Genomic DNA, 12,384 nt, shown 5'->3' with positions numbered 1-12,384 from the left:
GACATAGTTTTACACTGTTCATCTTGGCTCTCTGATGAAGATGGAGGCAGAGTTTAGACAAATAGACTCTAAATCCTCTGCAGTTTTTTAAATTGAATTTTTAATTTTGTATTGGAGTCCCTGGTCGCTCAGCTGGTGAAGAATCTGCCTGCCAATGCAGGAGACCCAGTTTTGATCCCTGGAGAAGGCAATGGCAACTCACTCCAGTATTCTTGCCTGGAGAATTCCATGGTCAGAGGAGTCTGGCAGGCTATAGCCCATGGGGTCACAAAGAAACAGATACGACTGAGCAGCTAACACTTTTGCTTTTTTCATGAAGCTGATTAACAATGTTGTGGTTTCAGGTGGACAGCAAAGGGACTCAGTCACACATACACATGTGTCCACTCTCCCCCAGACTCCCCTCCCATCCAGGCCGCCACGTGACATTGAGCAGAGTTCCTTGTGCTGTACAGTAGGTCCTTGTTGGTGATCTATCCTAAATATAGCCGTGCATACATGTCTATCCCCAACCCCCCAACCATCCCCTCATCCTTCCCCCTGGTAAGTTTGTTCTCTAAGTCTGTGAGTCTGTTTCTGTTTTGTAAATAACTCATTTGTTAATCAACTCTGCAATTGATCTCAGCTCATGAAGTGACAGGACAGGGCTGGGGTCTCGATGGCCAGAGGAGGAGACCTGCTGCATGAAGGATCCTCTGGAACAGAGCAGCAGGGGTTCTGTGGGGCCAGCCAGAAAGGGTCCAGTGAGACTCGGCAGGCGCGGGTTGGCCGGTGGGTCCACAGCGTGGGTACTGATCACAGTTTCCCATTTCTCTCCTCGTTGGCTCCAAGGCTACTGCTGAGCCAGCCCATCCAGCCCATGATGCCCGGATCCTGTGATGCCAGGCAGCCCTCAGAGGTCGCGAGGACCGGACGGCAAGTCAAGTAGGTGGCCCAGGTTGGGGAGGGGCGGGGCAGAGAGCCACACTGAGTGGTCTCAGGCTGCAGGGTTTCGTCTGCCTGGACCAGCCACCCCCCTGCAAGTCGGGCACTGCAGGGAGGATCCACATGTGCCCACACCTTTCTAAAGGACTCCTCCCCTTAGCTGTTCTTCCTCCATTTCCTGTGTCAAGAGAGAAAACTTCATGTCAGCTTTCCAGGCTGAGAACAAGACCTGAAGGAAACAATTCTTTACATGCCAAGTTCATCACTGTCTTCCCATCTGTGCAGGTCTAAGGGGTAACATCCCAGGTAAACGGAGTCTTACAGAGCCTTGTCCCCCCTTCCCCAGGGCCCTTGTGCAGCTCCGGCTGGCCGCCCAGTGCTGGCAGATTCCCCCACACGAGGTTCCAGGGATGGGCCCTGAACTGTGACCCTGTGCAGACATGGGGCCCTCCTGCTCCCCAGACATGGAGCCTTCTCTCTCTCCTCACCCCGGGCTCTTCACTTGCCACCCCCAGTACCTGGAGCAGCCATGCTGAGCCAATTTCATTACGAGGGACAGAGGTTTACTGGAACCAGAGGACTGAATCCTTGAAAAGCCACTGGAAAATATTTCCAAGCCCTTTGAAATAAAGCAGACACCGTGGTCATATAAACACTGGTTTCATTTGCGTCAGAGGTTCACTGGGACAGGGCTAGCTAATGAGGCCTGCTGTGCCCAGACGCAGGGGCCTTCCATCCATGCCCTGGGGGCTGCCCGCCTGGAGTCCTTCCTGTGTCCTCCTCCAGTAATAATAGTGACAGTGATGATTACTGAGCATTTCTGAAGATTGGGGCCCATACCTACATCCATGAAAACTCTATGATGGTGGGGGTGGTCGCATTGGGGGTGGCGGGAGCTGTATACTGCAAGGAAACTGCCTTTAAACTCTTGATGATGCTCCCAGGAGCCTGGAGGGGTGTGCGGGATGTTGGTTTTGGTTTTGGACTGTTCTTTCTAAATGATCCAGATAAGTGGAAACACAGAATCTTATGACATCACTTTCCAGAGATGTTTCAAATGCAGGAAACTAGGCAAAAACAGAAATTCTTTCCTCTGAAAAATCTAAACTGTCATTTTCGGTCAACCCAGTAATTTATACCATCCATATCTCCCTGTTCATCTCCTCCAGACATGACCTAAGACTCCGTCTTCTAGGGCAGGTCACAATCTGCCTCCCACACACACAGGTCCCTGAAATCTTGGAATCCCCAATGCCTGTTACCATAAAACAACCCATGTAGAGATGGAACACTTCTAAAAATATAAATGGACTTCTCTATAGTATCTTTTTTTAAAAAGATTTTTTATATGTAGACCATTTTTAAAATCTGTATTGAATTTGTTATAGTATTGCTTCTGTTTTGTATTTTGGTTTTCTGACTAGGAGGCATGTGGGATCTTAACTCCCCGGCCAGCAATGAACACCTCCTGCTTTGCAAGGTGAAGTCTTAACCACTGGACCACCAGGGAAGTCCCTGTATAGTATCTTTAAATATCTATTTCTGGGCTTCCCTGGTGGCTCAGATGGTAAAGAATCTTACTGCAACGCAGGAGACCTGGGTTTGATCCCTGGGTTGGGAAGATCCCCTGGAGAAGGGAATGGCAACCCACTCCAATTTTCTTGCCTGGAGAATTCCATGGACAGAGGAGCCTGGTGGGCTACAGTCCATGGGGTCTCAAAGAGTCTGACATGACTGAGTGGCTAACACTTTTGATTTCTTTCCTGGTCTGGATTCCAGAGTTCTCCCAAATGGCATTCCCCTTGTTACTTGGCCATTATCATCAACTACTCTTTCTTTAAAAAAGAAATGTATATTCTATATAAGATAAAATTTCCCATTTTAGCTATATTTAATGTACAATGCTCTGACATAAGTACATACACATTTTTGTGCAACCATCACCACCGTCCATCTCCAGAACTTTTGCATCATCTCAAATTGAACCTGTGTCCCCATTAAACCCTAATTTCCTGTTCTCTCTGCCCCCAGCCTTCTGCTTTTTATCTCTCATCAATTTGTCCTCTCTAGGTGTCTCATCTAAGTGGATTCGTACAGTGTCTGTATTTTGTGACGGGCCTGTTTCACTCTGTGTGATGTCTTGGAGGCTCACCCATGGTGTGACCTGTGTCAGAATCTTCTTGCTTCCTAAAGCTGAATCATACTCCACTGTCTGTATACGCTGCACCTTGTTCGTCTATCATCCATCAATAAACATGGGGTTGCTTCCAGTTTTTCGCTATTGTAAATAATGCTGCTACGACCCTGGATGTACAAATAACTGTTTCCATCCCCACCTTTCACTTCTCTGGGGCATAGACCCAAAAGGAGAATCGCTGGATCACATGGTAACGCTAAGTTTAACTTTTTCAGGAAACTTCACACTGTTTTACACAGCAGTTACACCATTTTACCCTCCCACCAACAGCGCACCAGAGTTCCAATTTCTCCACATCCTCAACAACACTTGTTATGTACAATTTTTTTTTCGCTAATAGTATCATGATGAAATGATACCTCATGTTGATTGTTTTGTTTGTTTGACTGTACTGGGTCTTTATTGCTGCACGAGACGTTCTTTAGTTGTGGAGAGCAGCAGAGACTGATTTCCTTTAGGATGGACTGGTTGGATCTCCTTGCAGTCCAAGGGACTCTCAAGGGCTTCTCACTGCGGCGGAGCACAGGCGCTAGGCTCACAGAGCCCTGGCAGCGTGCGGGCTCACGGGCATGAGGCTCAGTGTTGGCAGCACACAGGCTCCGGAGTTGTGGTGCACTGGAGTGGCTTCAGTTCAGTTCAGTCCCTCAGTCATGTCTGACTCTTTGAGACCCCATGGACTGCAGCATGCCAGGCTTCCCTGTCCATCACCAACTCCTGGAGCTTGCTCAAGCTCATGTCCATTGAGTCGGTGATGCCATCCAACCATCTCATCTTCTGTCATCCCTTTCTCCTCCTGCCTTCAATCTTTCCCAGCATCAGGGTCTTTTCCAATGTGTTAGCCCTTCACATCAGGTGGCCAAAATATTGGAGCTTCAGCTTCAGCATCAGTCCTTCCAATGAATAATCAGCACTGATTTCCTTTAGGATGGACTGGTTGGATCTCCTTGCAGTCCAATGGATTCTCAAGGGTCTTCTCCAACACCACAGTTCAAAAGCATCAATTCTTCGGTGCTCAGCCTTCTTTATGGTCCAACTCTCACATCTGTACATGACTACTGGAAAAACCATAGCTTTGACTAGATGGACCTTTGTTGGCAAAGTAATGTCTCTACTTTTTAATATGCTGCCTAGGTTGGTCATAGTTTTTCTTCCAAGGAGTAAGCGTCTTTTAATTTCATGGCTGCAATCACCATCTGCACTGATTTTGGGGCCCAAGAAAATAAAGTCTGTCACTGTTTCCACTGTTTCCCCATCTATTTGCCATGAAGTGGTGTGACCAGATGCCATGATCTTAGTTTTCTGAATGTTAAGTTTTAAGCCAGCTTTTTCACTCTCTTCTTTCACCTTCATCAAGAGGCTCTTTAGTTCCTCTTTGCTTTCTTCCATAAGGATGGTGTCATCTGCATATCTGAGGTTATTGATATTTCTCCTGGCTATCTTGATTCCAGCTTGTGCTCCATCCAGCCCAGGGTTTCTCATGATGTACTCTGCATATAAATTAAACAAGCAGGGTGACAATATACAGCCTTGACATACTCCTTTCCCAATTTGGAACCAGCCCATCATTTCTTATCCAGTTCTAACTGTTGCTTCTTGACCTGCATACAGATTTCTCAGGAGGCAGGTCAGGTGGTCTGGTATTCCCATCTCTTTAAGAATGGGAATACTCTTCCACAGTTTGCTGTGATCCACACAGGCTTCCCTGGTGGCTCAGAGGGTAAAGCATCTGCCTGTGATGCGGGAGACCCAGGTTCAATCCCTGGGTTGGGAAGGTCCCCTGGAGAAGGAAATGGCAACCCACTCCAGTATTCTTGCTTGGAGAATCTCATGGACAGAGGAGCCAGGTGGGCTACAGTCCACAGGGTCGCAAAGAGTCGGAACCGACTGAGCGACTATACTTTCTTTTCTTTACACTTCTTTACACAGTCAAAGGCTTTAGCATAGTCAATGAAGAAGAAAGTGAAAGTGAAAGTCACTCAGTCCATGGAATTCTCTAGGCCAGAATACTAGAATGAGTAGCCTTTCCCTTCTCCAGAGGATCTTCCAACCCAGGGATTGAACCCAGTCTCCCGCATTGCAGGCAGATTCTTTACCAGATGAAATAGATATTTTTCTGGAATTCTCTTGCTTTTTCGATGATCCATTGCAGATGTTGGCAATTTGATCTCCAGTTCCTCTGCCTTTTCTAAATGCAGCTTGAACGTCTGAAAGTTCATGGTTCACATATTGCTGAAGCCTGGCTTGGAGAATTTTGAGCATTACTTTGCTAGCATGTGAGATGAGTGCAATTGTGCAGTAGTTTGAGCATTCTTTGGCATTGCCTTTCTTTGGGATTGGAATGAAAACTGATCTTTTCCAGTCCCGTGGCCACTGCTGAGTTTTCCAAATTTGCTGGCATATTGAGTGCAGCACTTTCACAGCATCATCTTTAGGATTTGAAATAGCTCAACTGGAATTCCATCACTTCCACTAGCTTTGTTTGTAGTGATGCTTTCTAAGGCCCACTTGACTTCACATTCCAGGATGTCTGGCTCTAGGTGAGCAATCACACCATCGTGATTATCTGGGTCATGAAGATCTTTTTTGTACAGTTCTTCTGTGTATTCTTGCCACCTCTTCTTAATATCTTCTGCCTCTGTTAGGTCCTTACCATTTCTGTCCTTTATTGAGCCCATCTTCACATGAAATGTTCCCTTAGTATCTCTAATTTTCTTGAAAAGATCTCTAGTCTTTCCCATTCTGTTGTTTTCCTCTATTTCTTTGCATTGATCACTGAGGAAGGCTTTCTTATCTCTCCTTGCTATTCTCTGGAACTCTGCATTCAAATGGGTATCTCTTTCCTTTTCTCCTTTGCTTTTCACTTCTCTTCTTTTCACAGCTATTTGTAAGGCCTCCTCAGACAGCCATTTTCCTTTTTTGCTTTTCTTTTTCTTGGGGATGGTCTTGCTCCCTGCCTCCTGTACAATGTCACAAACCTCCGTCCATAGTTCATCAGGCACTCTGTCTATCAGATCTAGTCCCTTAAATCTATTCCTCACTTCCATTGTATAGTCATAAGGGATTTGATTTAGGTCATACCTGAATGGTCTAGTGGTTTTCCCTACTTTCTTCAATTGGGGCATAGGCTTGGATTATTGTGATACTGAATGGTTTGCCTTGGAAACAAACAGAGATTATTCTGTCATTTTTGATATTATACCCAAGTACTGCATTTCAGACTCTCTTGTTGACTATGAGGGCTACTCCATTTCTTCAAAGGGATTCTTGCCCACAGTAGTAGATATAATGGTCATCTGAATTAAATTCGCTCATTCCATTTTCGTTCACTGATTCCTAAAATGTTGATGTTCACTCTTGCCATCGCCTGTTTGACCACTTCCAATTTGCCTTGATTCATGGACCTAACATTCCAGGTTCCTATGCAATATTGTTCTTCACAGCACTGGACTTTACTTCCATCACCAGTCATATCCATAATGGGGCGTTGTTTTTGCTTTGGCTTCGTCTCTTCATTCTTTCTGGAGTTATTTCTCTACTCTTCTCCAGTAGCATATTGGGCATCTACCAACCTGGAGAGTTCACCTTTCAGTGTCACATCTTTTTGCCTTTTCATCCTGGGTTCATGGGTTTCTCAAGGCAAGAGTACTGAAGTGGTTTGCCATTCCCTTCTCCAGTGGACCACTTTTTGTCAGAACTCTCCACCATGACCCATCTGTCTTGGGTGGCCCTACATGGCATGGCTCATAGTTTCATTGAGTTAGACAAGGCTGTGATCCATGTGATCAGTTTGGTTAGTTTTCTGTGATTGTGGCTTTCATTCTGTCTGCCCTCTGATGGATGAGACTAAGAGGCTTGTTGAAGCTTCCTGATGGGAGGGACTGGCTGTGGGGGAATCAGGGTCTTGCTCTGATGGGCAAGGCCATGCTCAGTAAATCTTTAGTTCAATTTTCTGTTGATGGGCAGGGCTGGTGCTTCAACTGAACCCAAGTCCCTTTCTCTTTGGCTTCCTCCTCTTTCTGATCATTTTCCTTCACACATTTCAGGAACCTATCTCGGCTCTTAGAGTGCTTAATATGCTCAGTACACACATTAATTCTCTTGGCAAGAATCTTGCCCTTAACTTTGTTTACAATGATGCCAACAGTATGCTGGGTAACACTGTTGACTCCCCCAGTTTTGCCATGGTAACATTTGTGGGGATTAGTTTGCCGTGTGGCATGTGGTACGACCAGGGACCGAACCTTTGTTTCCTGCATTGGCAGGCAGATTCTTATCCACTGTGCCATCAGGGAAGTCCTCATTTGGTTTTGATTTGCATTTCCCTAGTGACTCTTTTCACGTGCTTATTAGCCTTTTGTACCTTTTCTTTCCAGGATGTCTACTCAAGCCTTTTGCCCATTCTTTAACCAGGTTATTTGCATTTGTTGTGGTGGTGAGTTGTAGAAACTGTATTTATATACAGCTGGATATCAACCTCTTATTAGATATAGGACTTGCAAAGGTTTTCTGGCAGCTTTTTTTTGTTTCTGGCAGTGTTTTCACTGCATGGATAGAGTGATGCTCACAAAGTTTTAGCTGTGATGAAGTCCATCTGTTTTTCGTCTTGTCGCCCATGTCCTTGATGTCATGTCGATAGTTTTTGTAAAGGTCTTTCTTCTGTGTGTCACCAAACAGGTATCCGCAGAGCCAGGCCGTGTTTCAGAGCCCGGACGTGCATACCACCAGCGGCGCCTCCACCCCTGTCCTGCTGATGGGGCTGCACCCCAGCTTCCCCACCTCCCAGCCGTCACCCCTGAAGCCTGCACAGGCCCAGCCACAGCCTCCGCACTTTCTCCAGGTGGGGCTGGGCCGCGCCTGGGGAGGGGGAGGCAGGGCCGAGCCCCCAGCCCAGGCCTCATGGGCCCTTCCTTCTGTTCCAGGCTTTCAACGGGGTTCTAGGCGTCAGTATCAAAATAAGCCTCAGACAGATTCATATTTGAAATTTATCATTTCTAAAGTTTATCATGCTCCAAGTTGATAAAGTCTATGTATATACATGTGAGAAACAGAAGCAGCTATTTTGCTTCTTGTGGTTATGCACTAAGAAGGTCCATTTTTTAAAAAGTAATTTTTGTTATGGTGTCTATACTTTCTTAGAGCAAAAATCAGATACTGATTGCCATGTTTGTTGGACTTGTTGGTATGTTTATATGCAGTATCTCATACAAGTGGAAAATTATATCAAGTTTAAAGATTCATCAAACATCCTTTAAATGAATGAGATAACATTGCATGAATTTGAGGCTTTCCAGGAAAATGTGGGGCATATTTCTTTGTGGTCACTTCTTTTTTTTTAACGTTTTATTTTACGTTTGAGTATAGCTGATTAACAATGTTGTGATGGTTTCAGGTGGGCCACAAAGGGATTCAGCCATACGTATGCATATATCCATTCTTCCCCAACTCCTACCCCCTCCAGGCTGCCACTTAACAATGAGCAGAGTTCCCTGTGCTGTAAAGTAGGACCTTGTTGGATATCCATTTTAAATGCAGCCGTGTGTACATGTTCATCCTTAACTCCCTAACTATCCCTTCTCTCCCTTCATCCCCCCTGGGGACCATAAGTTCCTTCTCTTTTACATCTGTGAGTCTGTTTCTTTTTTGTACATAAGTTAATTTATATAATTTCTTTTTAGATTCCACATATAACAGATGTCATAGAATATTTCTCCTTCTCTGACTTACTTCACTCAGTATGACACTCTCTAGGCCCATCCATGTTGCTGCAAATGGCATTATTTCATTCTTTTTAATGGCTGAGTAATATTCCATTGTATATATGTAATCTTGTGGTCACTTCTTACTTTAAGCAAGTGCCACATGCACTGGAAGGAAGGGGTGTGAGCCAGTGGCTGGGGGTTCAGATCGGACAGAAGTATCTGCTCAGGGTCTGGCCTTCCCTCCCACACATGCCCATGTTCCCCTTCCTGTCCCAGTTGACCGTGTCCAGTGGGGCCTCCTCCCCAGCCTCAAGCCCCTACCACAAGGCACAGTGTAGCTTTTGCTCCCCCGCCCCCACTTGCCCCACTTGGGCATCCTTCAAGCCATAGGTGAATGTGTGGGGTGACCAAGATGCAGAGTCCTCCTCGAGTTCTAGATTGTAACTGAATTTCAAAGCGGCTAAACCAGCTATGGCATAGTTTTCAGATCTCCCTGACACCACGTCTTAGTGGGAGTTAACGCTGAACCTCAGCTTTGCTCCCTGGTTAGCTTGCAGGACCCTGGAGCGATCTGGGATAGAAATTGATGAGGGGAGAAGGCAGGGAGAAGTCAGAGGGAGAGCTAGAGGCTGTCCATCTGTTCCTTCATCGGGAGCCACCAGCGTGCTTGCAGGTGCCTGTTCCACCCAGATGCAGGGCTAAGGATTCAAGGAGCACTCAGGGGCCTTGAGCACAGGGGGAGAGGGGACATCACAGAGGGCTGCCAGGCCTGGGTCAGCGCCAATGGAGCAGTGGGGCCGGGAGGCCGAGGTCAAAAAAGGCTGAGGAGTGGGGACGGAAACACTCCAAGTGTGGATGGCTGAGTGTGAGGTGTCAGGGGGACAACGTTTCAACAACAGAGGCAGCCTGAGCCGAGGCAGAGCGGCAGATGTGCCTTGCGCAGCTTTGGAAATGGTGGACTGGGTTCCTTGGAGGGGAGATTTCATGGCTGGGAATAGTGCGAGGTGAGACTGAAGATTCCAGGGTTAGTGTTTGACCAGCTGAAGTGTGTCAGTTGTTCAGTCGTATCTGACTCTTTGAGGCTCTGTGGACTGTAGCCCCAACCCCAGGCTCCTCTGTCCATGGGATTTTCCAGGCTTCAAGGATGCTGGACTGGGTTACCATGCCCTTCTCCAGGGGATCTTCCCAACACAGGTCTCCTGCACTGCAGGTGGACTCTTTACCAGCTGAGGCACCAGGAAAAACCCAGTGAGTTTCTGAGCTTCAAATTAGGATGCTTCCTGGCAGATGGCAGTATTTGGAAGTGATTCTGGAAATAGGAACCAAGTGAAAAGTATGTGGACTGCAGGCCTGTTTCGATGCTGTGCCGGCAATGATGTACATGTGGTGTCAGGTTCCAACATCCAGTATCACACAGGCTACATGGGGCTCCTGTGCATGTGTTCAAGAAACCATTTCCTCCAGCCTAGGCCCCTGGCCACTGGGCCAGGAGGAACCCCTAGTGCTGGCCTGAGAGCTGGGCTTCCTTTCCCCCAGGTCCCCAGGCAGGGGAGCTGCTATTGCTAAGTCACTTCAGTCGTGTCCGACTCTGTGCAACCCCATAGATGGCAGCCCACCAGGCTCCCCCGTCCCAGGGATTCTCCAGGCAAGAACACAGGAGTGGGTTGCCATTTCCTTCTCCAATGCATGAAAGTGAAAAGTGAAAGTGAAGTCGCTCAGTCGTGTCCGACTCTTGGCGACCCCACGGACTGCAGCCCACCAGACTCCTCCCTCCATGGGATTTTCCAGGCAAGAGTACTGGAGTGGGGTGCCATTGCCTTCTCCGAGTTGGGGGAGGAGGATCCTTTAATCTGAGGAGGACTACATCACTGCCCCAGCCATTTAGGGAAGGAGCCCCTGAATCCCAGAACCTTCCCTGGAGCTGGTTCCTTTCTTTCCAGGTGCAGGTGCCAACCTCTCTGCACAGTGAGCAGCAGGACTCCCTCCTTCTCTCCACCTACTCGCAACAGCCAGGGACCCTGGGCTACCCAACGCCGGGGCCCGCGCGCCCAGCCCGAAGGGTCAGCAGCCTGTCTGAGTCCTCAGGCCTCCAGCAGCCGCCCCGGTAGTGGCCGGGCACCTCAGTTGGGTCACATCAGCTTTAACCAATGGACGGACGAGGGGGCGGGTGGCCAGGGAGTTGGGGAGAAGAGTGTAAAGGACACCCCAACTTCCATGCACGCCGCATCCATTTCAGAGCTCCTGGGTGGTGACCATGTCCGAGGGCGGCGGCCAGCATGGACATGAGTGAGCAGGGAAGCTGGCCCTGTTTCCCCTTTTCCTGTGCTTCACAGCCACACTCTACAACCATACCCGGACGGACCGAGGACCGCAGTCCCCAGCCGAGCGCATCAGTGCATCACGCGGTTCAGCTTAGAGACGGAGCATCTCTGCTGGATCATCCCTCCCCCCAGCGTGGACCAGTCTCTGCGCCACATGCGCACGTGCTCATTGGCCTTTACTCTCCTGACCCTCTTTCCTCAGAGAAGCACCCGGTCAGCGATGTCTTGGAAGGAGAGAAGAGATGATTTTTTTTCTCATTATTTTTAGATGATCGTTTCTGTCTTAATTTGCACAGCTGCACAAGGAGATAACTTAGGCACTTTTTTTTTTTTTTTAAATCAGGTCTCCTGACTTCACGCGGAGACCCCAGTAACAAAAACAGCCCACCAATCAGATAGCAAAGCTGGACATTATTAACCAGACTGCAGCCCCCAACCTCCCACCCTCCCGCCAAAACCCTAATGGAATGAGATTCTTCTCCCCACACCGTTCTGGTGATTGGCTTTTTTTTTTTTTTTTTCTCCTGAATGTAACACTGGACTGTTTCCTGTTGACTTCCAGCGATTTCAACTACCAAGGTGGACTCAACGCAAAGTACAATCCTGCAGGTGACGTTCTGGGATTCTGACAGGACTCAAGGACTGTGAAGGGGGGAAGGTCTTACAAGCCAGGCAGGACCCCAGGAAACCCCCCTCCCCCACATGCTGGCCCTCAGAGTGAGGATGCCGCAGCTTTCTACATATCTTTCCTGACCGACACCCAGGAGTGGATTTCCCTTTTCAAAAATGCACTTTGCTTTTTTTGTATGTTTTGTTGAGATGTTTCTAAAGAGAAGATTTTATGTAATTATAAGACGAAGTGTAGTGAATTGTACAGCCGTTGTAATAAGGACCTATTTCTATATAAAATAAAATTGTATGGATTCTGTGTAAATTATTTTGTATCTGAGACACCAGTCCTTTCCCAAAATATAAAAGGATAAAAGTTTTCTTGTGTATTTCGTGAGTGGACATTTTGTAATAAATTAACAAATTTGTACGATTTCCTTTTGAGGCAGTTTCTGTACCTTGTTTTTGATGCATTCATACCTCTCATCAGTAAACTTTTTTTTTTTTAATTTCAACACGTTTCTAAGGATAATCAAAAATGCAGAAAAGGTGGGAGCGAGCAACCAACAATCTGGGTAATGGTCTTCGGTTTTTTGAGCTCACATGATCCTGATCTTTAAAGATTGTGCCTGAA

General features: G+C 47.3%; 1 protein-coding gene and 1 non-coding gene across 4 annotated transcripts in view; both read left to right on the top strand.

Moving 5' to 3' along the window:
* NPAS2 (neuronal PAS domain protein 2) overlaps positions 1-12,139 on the top strand; it is a 129,036-nt gene extending 116,897 nt beyond the window's left edge. For all 3 annotated transcript variants that reach the window (XM_061155916.1, XM_061155918.1, XM_061155915.1), the window contains 3 exons: positions 832-924; positions 7,796-7,958; positions 10,761-12,139. In XM_061155916.1, the coding sequence (XP_061011899.1) occupies positions 832-924; positions 7,796-7,958; positions 10,761-10,928 (424 nt within the window). In that variant the 3' untranslated portion in view covers positions 10,929-12,139. The remainder of the gene's footprint in view (positions 1-831; positions 925-7,795; positions 7,959-10,760) is intronic.
* On the top strand, positions 4,821-4,892 carry TRNAH-GUG (transfer RNA histidin (anticodon GUG)). Its single transcript has one exon. It is a non-coding gene; the product is annotated as a tRNA-His (tRNA).
* Positions 12,140-12,384: the final 245 nt, after the last annotated feature.

This window comes from Dama dama, chromosome 11, assembly GCF_033118175.1.
Source record: "Dama dama isolate Ldn47 chromosome 11, ASM3311817v1, whole genome shotgun sequence".
Lineage (NCBI taxonomy): Eukaryota > Metazoa > Chordata > Mammalia > Artiodactyla > Cervidae > Dama > Dama dama.
Note: the sequence above shows the minus strand (reverse complement) of the source record. Positions and strands in the feature narration are given on the sequence as shown.